Source organism: Amblyraja radiata, chromosome 24 (assembly GCF_010909765.2).
Source record: "Amblyraja radiata isolate CabotCenter1 chromosome 24, sAmbRad1.1.pri, whole genome shotgun sequence".
NCBI lineage: Eukaryota > Metazoa > Chordata > Chondrichthyes > Rajiformes > Rajidae > Amblyraja > Amblyraja radiata.
This window is the reverse complement of record NC_045979.1, coordinates 17,450,349-17,471,890: the sequence shown is the minus strand read 5'-3', so window position 1 is coordinate 17,471,890 and position 21,542 is coordinate 17,450,349. Positions and strand designations below refer to the sequence as shown.

The window sequence follows — 21,542 nt, the reverse complement described above, 5'->3', positions numbered from 1 at the left end:
CGAAACGTCACCCATTCCTTCTATCCAGAGATGCTGCCTGTCCCGCAGTTACTCGAACATATTGTGTATAATTTCTTGCCAAGTCTATCTAGAAACTAGCGTGTCAATTTTGAACTTTTGCCATCATAGATTATAGTTAGTTAATTGGTTTATTTATTGTCACATGTACAGAGTTACAGTGAAATTCAGAATTGAAGGGCTCTCTTTTAGAAAGGAGGTGAGGAGGAAGTTCTTTAGTCAGAGGATAGTTAATCTGTGGAACTCATTGCCACAGAGGGCTGTGGAGGCCAAGTCAGTCGATATTTTTCAGGCAGAGATAGACAAATTCTTGATTGGAATGGGTGTCAAGGGTTTGTGGGGACGAAGCAGGAAAATGGGATTAGGAGGCGGAGATCAGCCATGATTGAATGGTGGAGTAGACTCGCTGGGCCAAATGGCCTAATTCTACTCCTTTAACTTGTGAACGTGAAATGCTTGTTCTGCATGCCATCCAGTCAAATCACACGATACGCGAGTACCACAGATCCTCTTCTGGAACACCACGCAGCGAGTCGCCATGTTCCGGCGCCATCTTGCAACTTTCAAGTACCCGCAAAGTCCGATCTTGGCCCAAGAAGATTTGCATTTAATTTTATTCTTTCCTAAAGGCCCGATGTCCTGGCGGCATTGGATCGATGAAGTTGGGGTTGGCCTGGCCCAGCGTGATTTGGGGCCAAATTGCATCATTATTTTCTTGTGACAATATTCACGAGGTTTGTTTCTGACCTCGGGTGCTGTCTGTGAGGAGTTTGCACGTTCTCCCTGTGTCCGGGTGGTGCTCCGGTTTTCTCCCACATCCCAAAGATGTGCGTATTTGCAGGCTAATTGGTCCTTTGTAAAATTGCTCATACTGTGTCGGTAATGAATAAGAAAGTGGGATAACATAGAACTAGTGTGAGTGGGTGATCAATAGTTGGTGTGGATTTGGTCGGCCCAAGGGCCTGTTTCCATGCTGTATAAAACGTAACACTTTCTCGTTGCACATTATAATCATAAAGCAAAACCAATACCGTGTATACAGCTAGAAAACAAACGCAGAAATAGAAACAGAGAAATTGTTGAACAATCTAATACAGCTGGGATAGCTTTCCATCAGCTGAAAGCTGTTCCTCTACATTCATTCACCATTGGTCTGGTTTCAGTTTTTCACCACCGTTACATGCTCTCAGTTTCTGAAGGACTTCTATTTTCTTATACAAAACATTCATTCACTGTTTTGTACACTTCCCCTGAAAATATCTGACTGGTTCTTGAACGGAACAGCATTAATTAGTTATGTTATCCATCAATTATAACTGCCCCTTATGAAGTGTCAAAAGCTGTTTCATTTTGAAGTCGCAACCAAAAATCCAGAAACATGCTTTCTCCAAACGGCCTCTTCCCTTGGAAAGGAAATGTTCTGAGTTCCCGCTGGATTTTTGTTCTTTGATATTCACGCAGACCAATGGTTAATGGCAGAGGAAAAATATGCCCAATATTTGTTTCTTCACACTAGCATTTTGAAACAATTCAGACTTAACGAAAGATGCAATTTACAATTTTTTGTATCAACAACCTTATAAGGCACAGCGGAAGAATTGTTGCCCTACAGCGCCAGAGACCCAGGATCGATCCTGACTACATGTGCTGCCTGTATGGAGTTTGTACATTTTCTCTGTGACCACGTGGGTTTTTTTCTGGGTGCTCCGGTTTCCTCCCAGTTTGCAAACACATGCAGGTTTGTAGGTTAATTGGTGTCTGTAAATTGTCGCTAGGGTTTAGGATATAACTAATTTACAGGTGATCGTAGACCGGTGTGGACTGGGTGGGCTGAAGGTACTGTTTCTGCGCTGTATCTCCACACTAAACTAAAGCAAAACAAAATATATACATCGAAGAGCGATTAAAGCACAATTCGTACAGAACTTGATTCTAAATTCCACAGCTTTAAGATGAGGGGCAAAGTTTAAAGGGGATATGCAGGGCAAGTTTTTTTTACATAGAGATTGGTGGGATGCCTGGAACCCACTGCCAGGGTGGTGATGGTGATAATACACTTTTGAATGTAAAATTTAGTTTACTTTAGAGATACAGCGTGAACAAAAGCCCTTTGGCCCATCGAGTCCATGCCGCACAGCGATCCCCAGACACTAATGACCCTGTCCACTTAGGAAACCTGAACGGAAACCTCTGGAGACTTTGCGCCCCACCCAAGATTTCCGTGCGGTTCCCAGAGATTTTTGTCAGGCTCCCTACCTGCTTCCACTACCTGCAATGTCCGGCAACCACCTGCAACCTCCGGGAACCGCACGGAAACCTTGGGCGGGGCGCAAAGTCTCCAGAGGTTTCCGTTCAGGTTTCCTAAGTGGGACAGGGTCATAACACTATACTGTACGCTAGGGAAAATGTACTATTTTTACTGAAGCCAATTAACCTACAAACCCATACGTCTTTGGAATGTGGGAGGAAACCAGACAACACCCGTAGTCGGGGTCAAACCCTGGTCTTCGGTGCTGTAAGGCAGCAACTCTATCGCTGCGCCACTGAGCTCTCGAACATCTCCACTGCAGCCCCACTGATGCGGACTGAGGGTGTGTACTCCACCCTGCCTCTTGCCATCAGTTACCAGCTACTTTATGTTGCTGACATTGAGGGTTGTGGTCTTGACACCATCTCACCAAACTCTTTTTCCTTCCTGTGCTTAATCTTGTCATGGTTTGAGATCTGGCCCATTTCTGTGGTGTCAGCTGCAAACTTGCAAATGGAGTTAAGAATGTAATTTGGCCGCACATTTGTGAGTGCGTAGGGAGTAGAGTACGTTGCTGAGAGCATGCCCTACCCAGAGAAGTAATAGAAGGTTCCTAAAATGTCCCCTGTCCATTCCCATCCCAGATGCTGCCAGATCTGCTGAGTTCCTCCAACACTTTGTGTTTGACAAAGATTCCAACATCTGCAGTTAGGTTTCGTTTAGAGATGCAGCATGGAAACAGGCCCTTCGGCCCATCCAGTCTGTGCCGATCAGTGATCCTCGTACACCAGCACTAGCCTACACACATTGGGGGATATTTACAATCGTTACCAAAGCCACTTAACCTACAAACCTGTACGTCTTTGCAGTGTGGGAGGAAACCAGAGCACCTGGGGAAAACCCAGGCAGTTACGGGGAGAGTGCGCAAACTCCATACAGACAGCACTCATAGTCAAGATCGTACCCGGGTCTCTGGTGCTGTGAGACAGCAACTCTACTGCTGCGCCACCGTGCCATCCCTCTGGTGTCTCCAGTGAAATGATTAGTTTGGCATTTGAAGGCTTAGTGCTAGCACTTTTGAAAAGCAGATTAAAGGGTCTGTCCCACTTGGGCGTTATTTGCGAGTCATTTAAGCGACATAATTTACGCGTCACGCCATACGACGCGCATGTGTAACCCACGCATGGCGTGCATTACTCGCGCATGGCGCCTGGTCAGATGTGGTGGCGTAGGCAGTGACGCGCTCGAGGATTTTGGGATTCTTAAAATCCTCGCGTGCCACCTGCGTGACGCGCAAATGACACACAAGTGGGACAGGCCCTTAAGTGATCTATAATGTGAAAATAGTTTAGAATTCGACTGATTCAAATTTTGCCACCGATAGGAAAATGTCGCAAAGAAAAACTTTATGCATTCTATAATATTTCTACAATCAATACATGTCATTGAGATGCCCTAAATATAATTTACTGAAAATCAATGATTTGGAAGTGGAATATGGAATAAAGTATGTGGAAATGTTTAATTGTGGCTAACAAGCATTTCTTTTTGATGTAACTTTCTCTGAGATACTTATCCCTTTGATCTGGTGGTTGGCTGCCTATTGAAAATTTCCCAGCCCCCAAAAATATCCAGGAATTAGGTTCAGTGAAGAATTTTGTAAATGAGAGAGAGAGGTCTAAAGGAGAGATAACAGGGTGGCAGATGGGTAGAAATGAAAGATTGATGGGAGAGAAGATGGAAGTTAGATGAAAAGAGGAGATAGGTTGTGACATAACCCAACCCCCCACATAACGCATTTCGCATGCTTTATATATAAAGGTAATATATTTCATGTGATAGAATTAATACTAGACCAGTGTTCCCAACGCGGTGTGGAAGAAATGGAGCGGTGCAGCGTCAGACACACATGTTGCCCCAGGACTGATCAAGGCACACCACCCTGGTGTTTATATAGTTCTCCTTTCCCCCATCCTCTCCAGCATAGCCAGCAGAGAGAATGGGGAATTTTGTAAAAACAATAATATCTCTGTCATTTTTCATCGACGGGAAAAATCCTCATCACACATGCGGCGGAGGGGGGCTCTGAGCAAGGTGGCCAAAAGTGGCGGCGTTCTCTCGGAAATCGCAGCACAGACGGCCAAAACCGGTCAAGAACAGACTTTTAGTAATATATATGTAGATGCGTGCCAACATAAATATAGTACGTGCCTGAACCTCAAAATTATTTCACTCAAATGTCAGAATGGTCTTGGGGGAATTTTTAATGAGAAGATTAAGCCATTAAGACTTAATAGTTAACATCTCTGTAAAATAGTGGACAGAGGAAATACGTAAAAGAGTCTTCTACGCATTTAAAAGATAGTTTACTCTGCCCGATTTTCCAGGATTATAATATTAATTTGTGAGAAATTAAAGCTTGTAAGGCACAAATGAATGGCATTGTATATGTATGTAAAGTTATATTAAGATTGCTAATCTGGTCAGCTGCTTATATATAAGCTTTCGTGGTCAGACTTTATTTGGTGGTATCTTATTATTTGTGAGTTGTACTTTTTAGTTAGACTTTAGAAATACAGCGTGGAATCAGGCCCTTCAGCCCACCGAGTCCGTGATGACCAGCGAATACCCTGTACACTTGCACTATCCTGCACAGTAAGGACAATTACATTTAACAGAAGCCAATTAACTGTCAAACCTGCACATCTTTAGAGTGTGGGAGTAAAACGGAGCACCCGGAGAAAACCCACACAGTCACAGAGAGAACGTACAAACTCCGTGCAGTCATTGCCTGTAGTTAGGATTGAACCCCCCTCTCTGGCGCAGTAAGGCAGCAACTCTACCTTTGTGCCACAGTGCTGCCCCATCACTAAAGATTTGTTCTTTTATTAACTCACTGTACATTATCATTTGATTTCAGTGGATTCTAGCATTCAGCAAAAACATTAGTTTAAAGATATAACATAGAAACAGGCCCTTCAGCCCATCGAGTCCATGACGACCATTGAACACCCGTGATTGTTTTAAATAAGTTGCCCCGCACATCTATATACTATTAAAACTCTGTGCCTGCCGTCTGCCGTCTGGCTGCCGTCCGGCTGCCTTTCTGCCTTTTGATTCGTTCCATCGTGTGATGTCACAATGCCCAATACTCGCAGATGTCCAATCGGAATGGCCGATGCTCGCAGATGTCCAATCGGAATGGATCCATTTACATGTACGGCTGCCGGCTGCATTTCTTCCTTTGATTCATTGCCACGCCGAATCCAGACGCTCAATCTCCGAGATCATTTCCATTTCGGTAGAGATTTCGCTTTTCTTTCTAAGTATCCGCTCCTCATTATATTTCGTCGTGTTTAAGGACACGTTTTTAAACAAATCCTTCTCCCCCCCCCCCCCCACCCCCCAATATTTCAAAGATAAACTGGCTTCTCACCCATAGAAGCAGCCATTTCGGTAGACATTTCACTTTCCATTCCAACTATCCACTCCTCATTAGATTTCGTTATGTTTATGTCCACATTTTTCATTAAAACCTTCTTCCCCCCCCACTCACTCATTTTGTCGCCTCCTGCTGGCCAGCGACCATAACGGCTGCTGGCGCCCGCATCTCGCCTCAAAGACGCCATTTAAAACCAGCCGCACTGCTCATTCCTGGGCCGCTTGAGTTGGAGGACCACGTCTCCCGTGGGGGCTACGGGTAGGGAACGGCTGCATTGGGGGAGCAGACCCAACGGGTCTGCCCTTGGTCTAGTATCCTTTATACTTGCCCCTTTAACCTCAAAGCTATGCTTTCTAGCCTTTAACATGTCCACCCTGAGGGAAGAATCATTCTGACTGACTATCCGATCAATGCCTCTCATAATTCTATCAGGCATTATATTGCCACTGTTTCTGTACATGCCACGTCTTGAGGCAATATTAAGTCCCTCCCTTTTCCCTAGCAAGTAATAATAACCAAGTTATAATTTGTTAATGATAGTCTTAAGAATAGTTTTTACTGCATTTCTGCCATTGTCTATTTGATATTTCTTCACAACCCCTTCCATATCTATTTGTCACCATTGTACTAATCATACATTCAATTTGCTGGGCCCATGAGGGTTCAACGTTTGACAATAGATTCCACACGGTTACAGGGAGAACGTGCAAACTCTGTAGAGACAGCATCCGTAGTCAGGATTGAACTCTGGTCTCTGGCGCTGTGAGGCAACATCTCTACTGATGTTGGCATCTTGAGCAAAAGAGAAAGTGCTGGACTGACTCAGCGGGCCTGGCAGCGCTGAGCTCCTCCAGCACTTTGTATTTTGCTCAGACATGTACTTGAGTTGCCTGCAAACCTAAAGTGAGCAAATGGGATTAGTGTAGATAGTGACACCAGGTACCGTGGGCCAAAGGGCCGGTTTCTGCGTCAGACTACTCAAACTCATGCTCACCCTTCTTACGATCTATCTGCACTTATGCAAATTCTTAAGTTCATCCTGTTTGGCAGGTTTGCGACGTCTGCAGGTGAGCTGGTAAATCAACAGTCTGATTTTACAATTGGACCTCAATAAATTTTTTAATTAATTGAAAATTATTATCTTATTTCAGCAGAATCTTGCCTGGATTCGGGCATACTAGCTCCAGGGAGAGGTTTGTCTAGATTGGCTCTTGTCATCTTGGGACATTTTCTCTCCATAAATCTTCAAATAAGTCGACATTCTTGCTATTGAGGGAGTGCAGCGTAGGTTTTCAAGGATAATTCCAGGGATGGCAGGACTGTGATATGCTGAGAGAATGGAGCGGCTGGGTTTGTATAATCTAGAGTTTAGAAGGACGAGTGGGTGTCTTATTGAAACATACAAGATTATTAAAGGTTTGGACACACTAGAGGCAGGAAACATGTTCCCGAAGTTGGGGGAGTCCAGAACCAGGGGCCACAGTTTAAGAATAAGGGGTAAGCCATATAGAACTGACACGAGGAAACACTTTTTCACACAGAGAGTTGTGAGTCTGTGGAATTCTCTGCCTCTAGCGAGGGCGGTGGAGGCCGGTTCTCTGGATACTTTCAAGAGAGAGCTAGATAGGGCTCTTAAAGATAGCGGTGTCAGGGGATATGGGGAGAAGGCAGGAACGGGGTACTGATTAGGGATGATCAGCCATGATCACATTGAATGACGGTGCTGGCTCGAAGGGCCAAATGGCGTACTCCTGCAGCTATTGTCTATTGTGTAAATAAAATGTTGCCTGTTTTTGAAAGGGACAAAGTTAAAAGGAGATGTGCAGGGCAAGTTTTTTTTACACAGTTATGTGTGTATGTGTGCTGCCAGGGGTGGTGATGGAGGCAAATACGACAGTGACATTTAAGAGGCTTTAAGATCGGCGCACAGATATGCAGGGAATGGCGTGTTATGGATTGTGTGAAGGCAGATAAGATCAGTTTATTTTGGTATCATGTCAGGCATAGAGAATGTGGTCTGTAGAGCCTGCTCCTGTGCTGTACTTTTCTATGTTCTCTGTGTCATTTCAGAAGCAGAATAGAACACATGACTTCAAATTGTTTTTTGACATGAATGCATTTTATTTTCGTTGTGTAATGCACAAATGTAAAACTATGCAGCAAAATGTTTTTTTTATTTGGTATTTGAGGCTTAGTAGTTTGGGCCATTTCTGATTGTGCCAATAACATCAGCAAACTAGGAGAACAGACACAAATAACTTGCTCACCACAGATGATGTCAACATGTGATAACGGTGGTGGTAGGTATGTTTTATTGGAAGTGTTAAGTGAGAAAGGATAAAACGTGCTTCTAGATAGGCAAGGACTGATAGACAAGGAATAGTCAATGTGGCTTTTAGTATGAGAAACTATCTCACAAATTTGATAGCAATTTTTTTTTGAGGAGATCAAGACGATTGATGAGGACAACATAGTAGATGTTGTCCACATGGACTTTGACATGATACTACTTGGTAGGCTGCTCTGGAAGGTTAGATCACATAGGATCCAGAGCAAGCTGGCCATCCAAATGGATATGAAATTGGTTTGAAGATACGCGGCTGAGACTGGAGGCCACATTATACATGAGCACGATCAAACCGTACTCAAGGACCACACAAGTATTCTCTTATCCTGTATCTGTACACTGTGGACGGCTTGATTGTGATCATGTATAGTATTTTCGCTGACCGGGTAGCATGCAACAAAAAAAAGCCTTTTGCTATACCTTGGTACATGTGACAATAATAAACTAAACTAAACTAGGTAATGCAAAGAAAAAAATACCAGAGTGCAGAATACAGCGTTTCAGCATTGCATCATTGCAGTTCCAGAGAAAAAAGTCCAATGCCTGCAATAGGTAGGTTGGAAGATGGGGACTGCACCCTAGCTTATGGGAGGACTAATGTGGACTCTGATAACAGTGGTGAAGAAACTGTTCTCCAGATTGTAGATGCTGTGGATATAATTATTTAATATTTAATTCCTGTAAATTAATGGGCATTTTAATCATCTTGCGAGTGGGTTTTTGTGGAACGCAATCGATTGGAACGCTGTGGTTGCAGTGAATTTGAATCCCATATCGGCAGGAAAAACACTGCCGGTTCGTATGGGGCCAAAATCACATTATCGCCAAGGAAATTTTGATTAAAGTCATCCTAAGAAGCAAGTTTATATGTAAAATACATGACTTACATTTTGTATTGTCCCCTATGTGAGATCCGTCCCGTTGTAGGCGTTGACGGCGTTAGAAGTAGCTTTTTATTTTACTCCAGCGATTAAATTGTCCCGCGATTTAAAAAAAAAAACTTCTGAGAATGGAAGTCGGAACGATTTTTCTGCAGCAGCTCAACAGCCTGAGGAAGTTCGACTCCGACAGGCAGGAGAAAAGGGCATTTTAATCCTGCCCCCCCCCTCAAAGGCGCCAAAGTCGCGCACATGGCCAGTGGCAGAATTGCAGTGCCGCTGAAGGTAAGTATCGTAACATCGCTAATATAATGAATAAAGAATATTGCTTGATCTCTTACTTGGATGAGACAGTTGTACATCTCCATATAGATTGTCCACTTGCCAAGAGGGTCTAGAATGCAAACTAAATTAATTAAAAAAATTGTCTTTGTTTTGCAGGTTGGTGGATGATAGATGCGTCATAGAGCCAGGAGCTGGAGACCTAGAAAATCCCCCCAAAAAATTTAGAGGTAAGTTTACATCCCAACATATTACAGTATGAAAGATAAGGATCTGGATAATGCAAATGGCTAACAAGTATATGTCAATTTATTTTGTTAATGTAAACTTGTAGTAATGTAATGTAAACTTCAGTCTGAAGAAGGGTCTCGATCAGAAACGCCATCCATTCCTTCTCTCCAGAGGTGATGCTTGCCCCGCTGAGTTACTCCAGCATTTTGTGTCTAAGTTTCTTAATCTAATGGTCGGTATCCGAAAGTCTTAAAGGAGGTGGCAAAAGAGAGAGCAGATGACTTGGGAGTAACATTCAAACATTTCCTAGATTTTGGAAAGGATTAATGTGTTTTTAAAAAGCCAAATTTAAGGCATCAGTTTCACAAACGAGGAAGACAGAAAACAAGGAATTATAAACCCATTAATCCTTGAAAAACAGTTGTAGTCCGTTATAAAGGAAATAGCAGCTAGACGTTTGGAAATATTAAAGGAAAATCACGTTTAAAAATGTTATTGGAGCTCTTTAAGGATATAACAAATGTGAGGAATGTAGACATAAATAACTGCAGATGCTAATTAACGAAAAAGGATACAAAGTGCCGGAGTAGCTCAACGGGTGAAGTTTTGAGTCGAGACCCTTCTTCAGACTGACTGTGGTTCAGGGTGGGGTTGGGTAGAAAGCTGGTGGGGGCAAGATAAAGACAAAGTGCCGGAGTAACTCAGCGGGTCAGGCAGCATCTCTGGAGAACGTGGATAGGTGACGTCTTTGGTTGGAACCCATCTTCAGATGGCAGGATATAAGTGAGGAATTCTTTGATAGGTAGATGGTTGGACAAAAGCCAGAGTAGAAAGGAGTTACGAATCGTGAAGCCAGAGGTATGAATATAGGTGAAAGGGGACGGGGCGGGGGAAGAAGGGGAGCAATAGGTGTAAATCCAGATGGGACACGGAAAGGGGAAAGTGGGGGGGGGGATGGGTTTGTGTATAGGTTAGTTACCTGAAATTGGAGAATTCAATGTTCAAATGCAGTGTATTTGTATTTTCAAAGTTGACAACAAAAGTTCAAGACATTGAGGGTAACATCTTGGCATAGTCAGAAGATTGGTTAATTAATAGGAAAGAGAATCAGGATAAATGGATCTTTTGAACTTGGCAAACTCTGATATTGGCAAACTATCTTGGCCCTGAACGACTTACAAAAACTAAATTAATGACTTGGATGAAGGAACCTTGAGTGTTGTCGACAAATGTACTGAAAGATGGGAGGCAGATAGGGCAGCAAGTTTGTGATGTGGATACAATGAGTCTCTAGGGAGGTTGAAATAGATCTGTTGAGTTGGCAACTATTTGTGATGTGATTTTTGTTTAGTTTAGGTTACAGATACAGCATAGAAACAGGCCCTTTGGCCTACCAGTCCGCTTCCAAACAGCGATCACCCGGACACTAGTTTTATCCTACACACCAGGGATAATGTACAAAGCCAATTAGCATACAAACCTTCGCGTCTTCGGAAGGCAAGCAGAAGATTGCTAAATTAGAGTGAAACTATGGAACGCCATGAATTTGAGTGTCCACATGTACAGGACACGGCAAGTTAGTGTGCAGCTGGAGGAAGTAATCAGGAAGCAAAATGTGATGCCAGCTTTTATTGCAAATGGGAAAGGAATATAAAAGGAGGGAAGAATTAATACGGTTGCACAAAGTGTTGACCGGATCACCCCTTGCATGGGGAGGTCTGTTAGGTTGAAACGTGGGATAAAACTGGGGGTGTAGAGAATGGAGGGATATGGTTCATGTGTAGATAGATGAGTTTAGTATAACTTGACACCATGTTTGGCATGGGCATTGTGGGCCAGAGTGCCTGTTCCAGTGCTAGATCATAGAACATGGAACATTGAACAGTCCAGCACATGTAGGGGCCCTTTGGCCCACAATGGAAGGGACAACAAGGGAAGGAATATCACCTCATGATGCCAAGTTATGCTGATCTCATCTGCAGGATCCATATTGCTCTCTTCCTTGCACGTCTGTGTGCCAATCGAAACGCCTCTTAAATGCCACCACTGCCCCTGATAGTGTGTTTCAGGTCCACAACACAAAAAACTTGCCCCACTCATCTCTGTTAAATTTTTACCCTCTCAACCTTAGCGCCATGCCCTCTAGTGTTGGACATTTCCACCCTGGGAGAAAGGTTCTGGCTGTCGACCCTATCTATGCCTCATATACTTCAATTACATCTCCCCCGAACCTTTGATGTTCCAGAGAAAACAGTCCAAGTTTATCCAACATTTATTTCCCTGCAGCTGAAAGCCTCTAATTCAGGCAACATTCTGGTAAACCTCCTCTACACCCTCCACAAAGCCTGTCATTGCTGTACTGTTCTATGTTCAATGTCATACAAGGGAATGTTAAACAGATTGCCCCCATGTTCACTAGAGCTTATAAAAAAATTAAATCTGATTGATAAATATATTCAGAGCTGAGGTAGACAGAGCCAGAGGACATGGGTTTGAGGTGAAGGTGGGAAGGAATCTGAGGTGTAACCTTTTCACACCAAAGGTGCAGGGTGTATGGAACGAGCTGCCAGAGGCAGTTGACGCAGGGACCAGTTAGACTAGTTTAAGGCAACTTGGTTGGCTGTAAATGATGGAGTATTCTGGTGAGGCCATTCTTCCATATACTTCCAATCCTATTTCTTATGTTCTTGAGGAAAGCAACAATTTGCCAAGACTCTAAGCCATTTTCCCAAGCTGATACTAAATCTTCTGTTCCATGAATCTCAATTATACTCATGTCTCTCCATGGTACTTCATCAAATACGTTCGTACAATCCATATGGATGGTGCCCTTTGCAATCCCTTAATCATCCCACATTGTTATTTCATCAAAAACTTTAGTTAGATTAGACAGACACCACTGCATTTTACAAATCCACGCTGGCTCGTGTTAAAATTGACATTAACTTCTCTGTGTATCCTTTTTTCCCCTTGTTATTGTTTCTTAAACATGACCACTGTTAAACAACCACTGTTGTTGTATTGACAACTTTAATTATGAAGAATGTCATTGCCATTTTCCTGCTTGTTTAAAAAAAAAATGTTCATTAATTGTACCTGTCAAAGTGTTCACATTGTGAACTGATGGGAGATGTGCACTGATAACTCGTCCAAATAGGACAGATTCCAACCAATAGTTAAAAAGTTAAGCTGTTCTGCTGGTTTGGCAAGTGTTTTCCTTGCTGCTTGACCAACCTGATCTCTTCAGCAACTGATAATACCTGGTGGAATGTGTGAGGGAAGTTTGTCTGTGGGCAGCATATTGTGCAGGCTCCTTCATTGACTCAAGGGCCTGTCCCACTTGGGCGTCATTTGCGCGTCACGCAGATGGCGCGCGAAGATTTTGTGAATCCCAAAATCCTGGGGCGCCGTGCGCGACCGCGCTTCACTGCCTACGCCACCACGCCTCACCACGCATTATGCGCGCATAATGCACGCCATGTGCGCGTCACGACACGTGCGTCGTGAGGAGTAAATGATGTCACGTAAATGACGCACAAATGACGCCCAAGTGGGACAGGCCTTTAACACTGAACAGATGAGACTGACACTTGGCAAAGGAACTGGGCACCCATTATTCACTTATGGAGGCCCAGAAAGTATAAACTTGAGAACAAAGTAACATGGTGAAATAAATTGAGATTCATAATACTAACAATATTTTCTCCAGATATTAGAATATTATTTTTGGAAAGTATCCAATATCCCACCAGCCATCAGACGATTGAACCCTACAAACACCGACTAAACTTTAAACTAGTAACTGTCTTGGTTGCACCAGAGACTTTGGGCTTTGTTTTGTTTTGCACTAATATTTTTTTAATTTATTGTACTTTTGTTTTTGTTTTGTTTTTTATGTCATCTATTGAGTTCTGTGTTCTGCAGAACTATTATGCTGCTGCAAGTTAGAATTTCATTGTTCCATTTTGGTACACATGACAATAAATTTACATATACAAGATAGACTTGGCCCACCAAGTCCACGCCGACTAGCAATCATCCCGTACAGTAGCACTATCCTGCACACTAGGGACAATTTACAGAAGACAATTAACCTACAACCCTGCACTTAATTGAAGTGTGGGAGGAAACTGGAGCACCCGGAGGAAACTCACGCCGTCACAGGGAGAAGGTTAAAAAAACTCCATACTGACAGCACCCATAGTCAAGATTGAACCCGGGTCTCCAGTGCTGTAAGGCAGGAACACTACAACTGTGCCATCAAACTATTGACTCCTTTGTGGCAATCCCTTTTACTGGCCCTTTCTCTGTCCCATGGCTTCTGTACCCCTTGCTGCAACATCATAGTTGAATCTTGGCCAAACTGACCTTGTGATAGCCATCTCCTCTCCAGGTGAAGCCTAAAGGGCCTGTCCCACGAGCATGCGACCTGCATGCGGCAAGCGTGACCTAAAGGGTCGGTCCCACCAGCATGCGTCTGCATGCGGCAAGCGCGACCTAACGTGGTCGCTTGAGCCGTACGGCATGCGGCAAGCGCGACCAAACCAGAAGCGGGAGCCGCGCGGAGGTCAAGTGAGTGACATGGCGTCGATGCGGCTGCGGGCCGGCAGGCCGTTGCCGCGCGGAATTTTTTTAAACACGGTCATTTTTTTCGGAGCCCTGAGCGATGTCGGGACCAGCTCCGCACAACTCCATACGGCTCCGGCAATCGAATTGGGACCGACCCCACGAGGCCGTACGGCTCAAGCGATCACGTTAGGTCGCGCTTGCCGCATGCAGGCGCATGCTGGTGGGACCGGCCCTTTAGGTCGCGCTTGCCTCATGGAGTCGCATGCTTGTGGGACAGGCCCTTGATGCACTTGGTATTCCAAGGAGATCTATCTGAGCATTATAATTATTTTTGGGATTACTCGCTTCAGTGGCGGCTTTCTGGGTTCTTAAGTATCTCATGACGGCAACGTGAAATTTGTGGCCTCTTCCCAAGGAGATGCGACAGGCGATGCTTGATTGGCTGGGCGGGTGGGAATTTTGCGGTGATACGCTCCTTTTGCCACTCACGTGAAGTTTGTGTAAGATCCCAATGCATGGAATCCAGGCTCTCATTGCCATCTTGAATGCTCCTTCTCTTTTGAATGGTCATGGGCCGGGGATTGTCAGGAGTCACTGGAGATATCTCTCTTCACTGTTGCTTGTATTTATACATGCTGGTACCCTTTTACACAAAGGATGGTAGGTATATAGAATTTTACACAAAGGGGAGTAGGTACATGGAATTTTATATAAAGGTCAGTGGGTGCATGGAATAAGCTGACAGAGGAGGTAGATTAGACATGTACTATCACAACATTTAAAAAACATTTGGAGAGGTACATGGATAGGACAGGTTTAGAGGGATATGGACCAAACGCAGGCAGGTGGGACAAGTGTAGATGAGGAATGTTGATCGGCGTGGGCAAGTTGGGCTGAAGGGCTTGATTCCGTGATATTTGACTCCAAGTGTCGCAAACACCAATTATCGTAAGCTCTCCACGCTTTAACAGCATGTATTTTAACGTAAGTGACTTCCCTGTTAACTCTTTCCACTGTCTTGTAATTGATTTTCCAAAGAATAGAAAGGATGGCTGAAGGTCGTTCTAGATTTGAAAGGGATTCTAGATTCTGCAAAAATTGTTGTTCATGTGAGAAAACCACAGTTCAAATCCTCCTTCATGAGTAAAATTCCTGCTGTGACTCAGATGTCTGTTCTGAAGATTAAATTACTTTGCGGGGCGGGGCAGGAAATAACACTGCGGTGAGAGAAGTTTATATGAATTTTGTTGGATTTTTTCTTCAAAAAAATTTAAAGAGCATTACAGATGCTGGTAAAATGGAGCAAATGATTATATGCACCGAACAAATACTGAGCCTTTTCTGCATTGTAAAATGTTACCAATGTAGAAGATATAATGTTTTATTGAGGCACAAGGAAGTGCAGATGTTAGAAACTTGAGCAAGACACCGTGTTCCAGGTAGCCACTGCTCTCTTGCCCTGCGCACCCTCTTTACACTTTGTAGGAAGGAACTGCAGATGCTGGTTTGCACCGAAGATAGACACTGAAGAAGGGTCTCGACCTGAAACATCGCCCATTCCTTCACTCCAGAGATGCTGCCTGTTCCATTGAGTTACTCCAGCATTTTGTGTCTATCTTCTTTAAACTTCCCTCGGGGAAAATAGTTCTGACTGCTTTAATTTCATATACTTTTATCAGAGCCTTACGATCTAATCTGCGATTATTCCTTCTCATTTGATGATCTGTGGTCATAAGGAATAGGAGTAGAATTAAATAATTTGGCCCATCAAGTCTACTACGCCATTTAATCATGGCTGATCTATCTATCCCTCCTAACCCCATTCTCCCCAGAACCTCTGACATCTGTACCAATCTATCTATCTCTGCCTTAAAAATATCCAACCGACTTGGCCTCCACAGCCTTCTATGGCAAAGAATTCCACAGATTCACCACAGATTAGGGTCCAATCAGCATCATGGATCATAAACCTAGACTTGGCTTGGTTTATCTGGAATGCCGGTGGTTGCAGGGAGACCTGATGGAAGTATATGAAATTACAAGAAGGCAGGTAGACAGTCAGAACTTATTTTACCCAGGATGAAACAACCAAATCCTAGAGAGCAGAGGTTCAAGGTAAGAGTAGCAGAGTTTAAAGGAGGTGTGCAGGGCCACCTTGTACACAGAGGGTGGCGAGTACTTGGAATGCGTTTTTGTGGGTGTTGGTGGAGACAGATACTTTAAAAGAGTTGTAGTTAGGCGCATGGATATGCAGGGTATGGAGGGATATGGGTTATATACTGGTAGATAAATGATGGTCTGAGCATCATGTTCAGTACTGACATTGTGGGCCGAAAGGCCTGTTCTTGTGCTGTGATGTTCTATGTACATCTGTATCTGAAGCCATTAAGATTGGGCTACAGGGCAGCACAGTGGTGCAGCGATAGAGTTGTGACTTTACAATGCGATACGTAGTACGATACGGACTATGGGTGCTGTCTTTTCAGTGATTGTCCATCTCACTTTGACCGCATGGGTTTTCTCCGGGTGCGCCGGTTTCCTCCCACACTCTAACGACACATAGGTTTGTAGGTGAATTGGCTTTGATTAAAATTGTAAATTGTCCCTAGCGTGTAGGATAGTGTTAGTGTACGGTGTGATCGCTGGTCGACGTGGACTCTGTGAACCGAAGGTCCAGTTTCCGCGCTGTATCTCTGAAGCTTAAATTAGCAGGTTGGGTGACCTGTGTCAATCGGCAGCTATCAAAGCTGCTGATAACTTTCACAAACACACCTTTATTTGCTTCAGGACAACGTTTGATCAAACTATTGCAAATAACAATGGATTGTATATTCTTGGCCACCATGACCCTTGACAGACTTTGAAAAGATGAATTAGAATTCTTTACAGATCATTCTTCATACTTGGTGACCTTGCATTCTGAGACATCAAAGGAGGAAAGAGCAACAGATACTGCAGATGCTGATTTACAAAAAAAAAAGACAAAATACTGGAGTAACTCAGTGGGTGAACATGGAGAATGTGGATCAGAGATTTTTCAGGTTTTGATCTTTCAGGTCAGGACCCTTGTGAAACGTCACCTATCCATGTTCTCCAAGATGCTGCCTGACTCTGTTGCGTTACTCCAGCACTTTGAGCCTTTCTTTGGTATTGTACCATGTTTTCCCACTTTCTCATCCACTCCCTACACAATATAAATGGCTTCTATGTTACCCCTAGGGTCCAGGATGTGAAAATGGAATAGCTTGAAACTAATGTGCTGGTGACCAATGGTCAACATGGACTCTGGGCTGACGGGCCTGTTTCCACACTGTATCTCTAAACTAAACTCAGTAGGTCAGGCAGCATCTCTGGAGAACATGGATGGGTAACGTTTCATGTCGGGCCCTTTCTTCAGACTGATGTGGTGGTGGGTTGAAATGTGGAAGAGAGGAGGGGTTAGACAAAGCCTGCCGAGTGATAGGTGGATACAGGTGGGGGAGAGGGGGTTTTGATAAGCAGATAATTGGACAAAGGCCAGAAATGAAAAGTTAAAGGTTGATAAGGATAGAAGAAGTGTGAATTGTGAAGCCAGAAGGAGGAATAGAGGAGGAAGGGGAGAAATGGATGTGAGTCCAGGTGAGGTACAGGGAAGCGAAGGGCAAGTTTAAGAATATGATTGTTAATATATTGTATCATTGAATATTTATTTCTGTGTCATTGTGTCAATGGACCTGTTGAGCTGCAACAGGGAAGTATTTCCTTGTTCTGTTGGCAATTAATCTCTTGATTGGAGTCACAAATCATTGCACTCACCTTGTGGTCATTGTGTGGTGATTTGTCATGTGTTAGGGAACAATTCTGAATGCTGTGTGTGAAGTATTCTAGATTGTACCCTGCCTTGTAAATAACCACGGGTTCATTCAGTCTGTGCTTAAAAATAGTTATTCAAACTCATTTCTGTGTTCACATGTTATGATTATGTCCCATTTAAGAGACCGAGAGGCACCTCCTCCTCCCTCATTGTCATAGATTGAGAAAAGGAGCAGTTCTTCTGTTAGAATGGATAAATCTGATGAAGCATCTTGTGAGATCTAAATAGAGAACTCTGTAGATTTAGGCCACTTCTCTAAAGTACAATCCTTTCCATATCTCAGTGGACTCGGCAAGTACCATCATAAAATTTAGGAGACGTTTGTACATTATATGGATCGGATAGGTTTAGAGGGATATGGGCTAAGCGCGGGACTAGTGGAAATAGTGTAAATGGGGCCTGTTTGTCGGCATGGTCAAGTTGGGCCGAAGGGCCTGCTTCCATGTTGCATGAATCTGCGACTTGAGTTAAGACCTGACCATAGACAACTCTGAACTAGAAGTATCTATCGGAGCTAATCCAACCTTGATTTTCTTTTAGCACAGGGATGTCTTTTAACTAGAGGGTGGCATGGTGGCACAGCGGTAAAGCTGTTGCCTTGCGGCGCCAGAGATTTTGGTTCGATCCTGCTGTTTGTACAGCGTATATACGTTCTCCCTGTGGCCGCTGGGGTTTTCTCCAGGTTTGTATGTTAATTGGCTTCTGTGAATAGTCCGTAGGCTGTAGAATAGAGCTAGTGTATGGGTGATTGTTGGTCGGCACAATGGGCATCGGGGCCTGTTTTCATAGTTGAGTCTTATTTCTATGCCTACCCACCCTTGGGCTCAGACAATAGAATGTGAAAGAATACAGCGCAGGGACGATGTCCATGCCAAACATGATGGCAAGGTAAACTAATCACATCTGCTTGTTGTGATTCATGTCCTTGCATTCCCTGCATATCCATGTGCCAATCCAAAAGCCTCTTAAACACTACTATTGTATCTGCCTCCGAGAACACACCTGGCAGCACGTTCCAGGTATCCACTACTCTGTGCGTGTGTAAAAGAAATTGCCACATGCATCTCCTGAGACAGAGAATTCCACATACTCACAACACTCTGACCATAGTGAAAAAGTCAAATGTGTGAAAAAGTTTTTCTTCATCTCCGTTTTAAATGGCTTACCCCTTATTCTTAAACTGTGGCCCCTGGTTCTGGATTCTCCCAGCATCGGGAACATGTTTCCTGCCTGTAGCGTGTACAAACCCTTAATTATCTTGTATGTTTCAATAAGATGCCCTCTCATCCTTCTAAACTCCATAGTATACAAGCCCAGCCGCACCATTCTATCAACATATGACAGTCCCGCCATCCCGGGAATTAACCTGGTGAACCTACGCTGCACTCCCTCAATAGCAAGAATGTCCTTCCTCAAATTGGGAGACCAAAACTGCACACAATACTCCAGGTGTGGTCTCACTAGGGCCCTGCACAACTCCAGAAGAACCTCTTTGATCCTACACTCATTCCTCTTGTTATGAAGGCCAACATGGCGGATGGCGGGAGTGGGCGCCGTCTGTGTATGGCAGCCTGCCCGCAGTCCGTCTCTACACCTTTTTTTTAAATTTTATTTTATTTTGTCCTGTTAAAAAATGTTAGTGGAGGTCTTCTATGTGGGGGGTGGGGGTGGGGAAGGGGGAAACTTTATTTCTTAGTCCCCTACCTGGTCGGAGAGGCAGCATCCCTCCAAGCCGCTTCTTCGCCCCGTCCTCGCGGCCTACCATCGAAAATGGAGCGGCGTTTCCTGTCGGGACCGGCCGGGACTACAGCTTCGGCGGCGGTGGCGCAGCGCTGGGATACCAACAGGGAGCGGGCGATGCCTTACCAGGTCGCCGTGCGGTAAGCTCCGGAGCGCTGTGGCCGTCGATCCCAACATCGCGGAGCTGGGGCTGCGGGCGTCCAGCCGCGGGCAGCTCTGGATTTGGAGCGCCGCAGAGCCAGGGATCGAGTTCGCCGGGGTCGGAGCTCCAACCGGCGCGTCCTGAGGGCTACGAGTGCCCCGGTCTCCGGGGAGAAGGCAGCCGCTCCAGACTTTTCCAAGCCGCTGAGGAATGTTTCATTCGACGCCGAAGTTCCATCTTCACGGCAAGAGGGCCCTGAAAATCATCGGACTGGCTGCAAGGCCACAAATGGGCCCGACCTCGGGTGTTTCACAGAGGAAGATTACTTAACTTTCTGGTGCCTTTCCCCACAGTGGAAATTTTTGATTTTACTGTGGGGGGACGTTTGTGTTGAACTCTATAATGTGTCCATTTTATTCTTTTTTTTTTTTTTAACCTTTTTCTATGGTTTGTATGGAAAATTATTATTTAATTTATGTAAAGCACTTTGGTGTCAATGCGAGTTGACTTAAAACGTGCTATATAAATAAAACTTACTTACTTACTTACTTACATGCCATTGGCTTTCTCCTCTCACCCTAAAGCTGTGTTCTCTAGTCTTTGGTATTTCCATTCTGCGGAACAGGTTCTGACTATCTATCCTATCTATGACTCTCAGAATTTTACATACTTCAATCAGGTCTCCGGGCAACCTTCGGTGTTCCAGAGAAAACAATCCGAGTCATTCTATGTAAACAGTAGAACATTATATCCTTTCATGGGTGAAAACTAAACAAGGGTGTGCATTACAACTCTATCTGGAGAAGGAGAGAAGGGAGAGAGTGGCTCTCTTATTGGATAATTGAATGATTCACCATGCAGCTGCTCAGGGAGACATTACAGCACAAATTAATGGCACAGCTGGTAGAGCTGCTGCCTCACAGTGCCAAAGACTCAGGTTCAATCCTGACCTCAGATGCTGTCTGTGTGGAGTTTGCACATTCTCCCTGTGACCACATGTGCTTTCTCCAGGAACTCCAATTTATTCCCACATCCCAAAGACATGCGGGTCTGTGGGTTAATTGATCTCTGTAAATTCACCTGTTGTATAGGGAGTGGATGCGAAAGTGGGATAACATAGAACTAGTGTAAATGGGTGAACAATGACCGGCGTGGACTCGGTGGGCCGTAGAGCCTGTTTCCGTGCTGTATTTCTAAACCAAACTAACCTTCTGAAACTTGTGTTGACCACATATTCCACCTCTGGCATAAATCAGACAAAATACATTTTTCAATGATACTTCATTTTCACAGGTACAGTGAAATTCTTTGTGTTTTTGCATACAATCCAGTAAAATCAAACAGCAGACGTCACCCAGGCAGTGCACGGAGTCGTCATGCTTCTGGCGCAGACAAAGTTACAAAGAGTTTATTGAACTGTCTTATCGTCTCGCAGCGGTGAACCAGGCCATATGGTGATACGTGGTCGATGCCCCCACCCCTCCCCCCCCACTTCGGGTCCCCATTCGCTCTTGATGTCCCCCTGCCGGGCTACTCTCGGATCCCCCAATGCTCTCGTCGGCCCTCTTGGGATCCAAGTCAATTACTCCATGGTAAAAGGGAACTATTCCCAGTATTACATTAGCCTGATGTTTTTTTACTGAACGCTCCTTTTGCAGGAAAGCAGCTGCTTAGGAAGAAACTCTTCCTGAGCCACACACATATACTGGGTCCAGCCATTTTTTCCATTCGCCCAATTATACCCATTGTTGCCCAATTGTGACCACGTTAACGGTTTATACTTTGATCTTAT

General features: G+C 44.3%; 1 protein-coding gene across 1 annotated transcript in view; it reads left to right on the top strand.

Annotated features, from left to right (window-relative positions):
• The window catches only part of itpr3 (inositol 1,4,5-trisphosphate receptor type 3), a 196,339-nt gene that overhangs the window by 8,861 nt on the left and 165,936 nt on the right, over positions 1-21,542 (top strand). Inside the window, exon 2 of the mRNA XM_033042496.1 lies at positions 9,375-9,445. Coding sequence (XP_032898387.1) covers positions 9,375-9,445 — 71 coding nt within the window. The remainder of the gene's footprint in view (positions 1-9,374; positions 9,446-21,542) is intronic.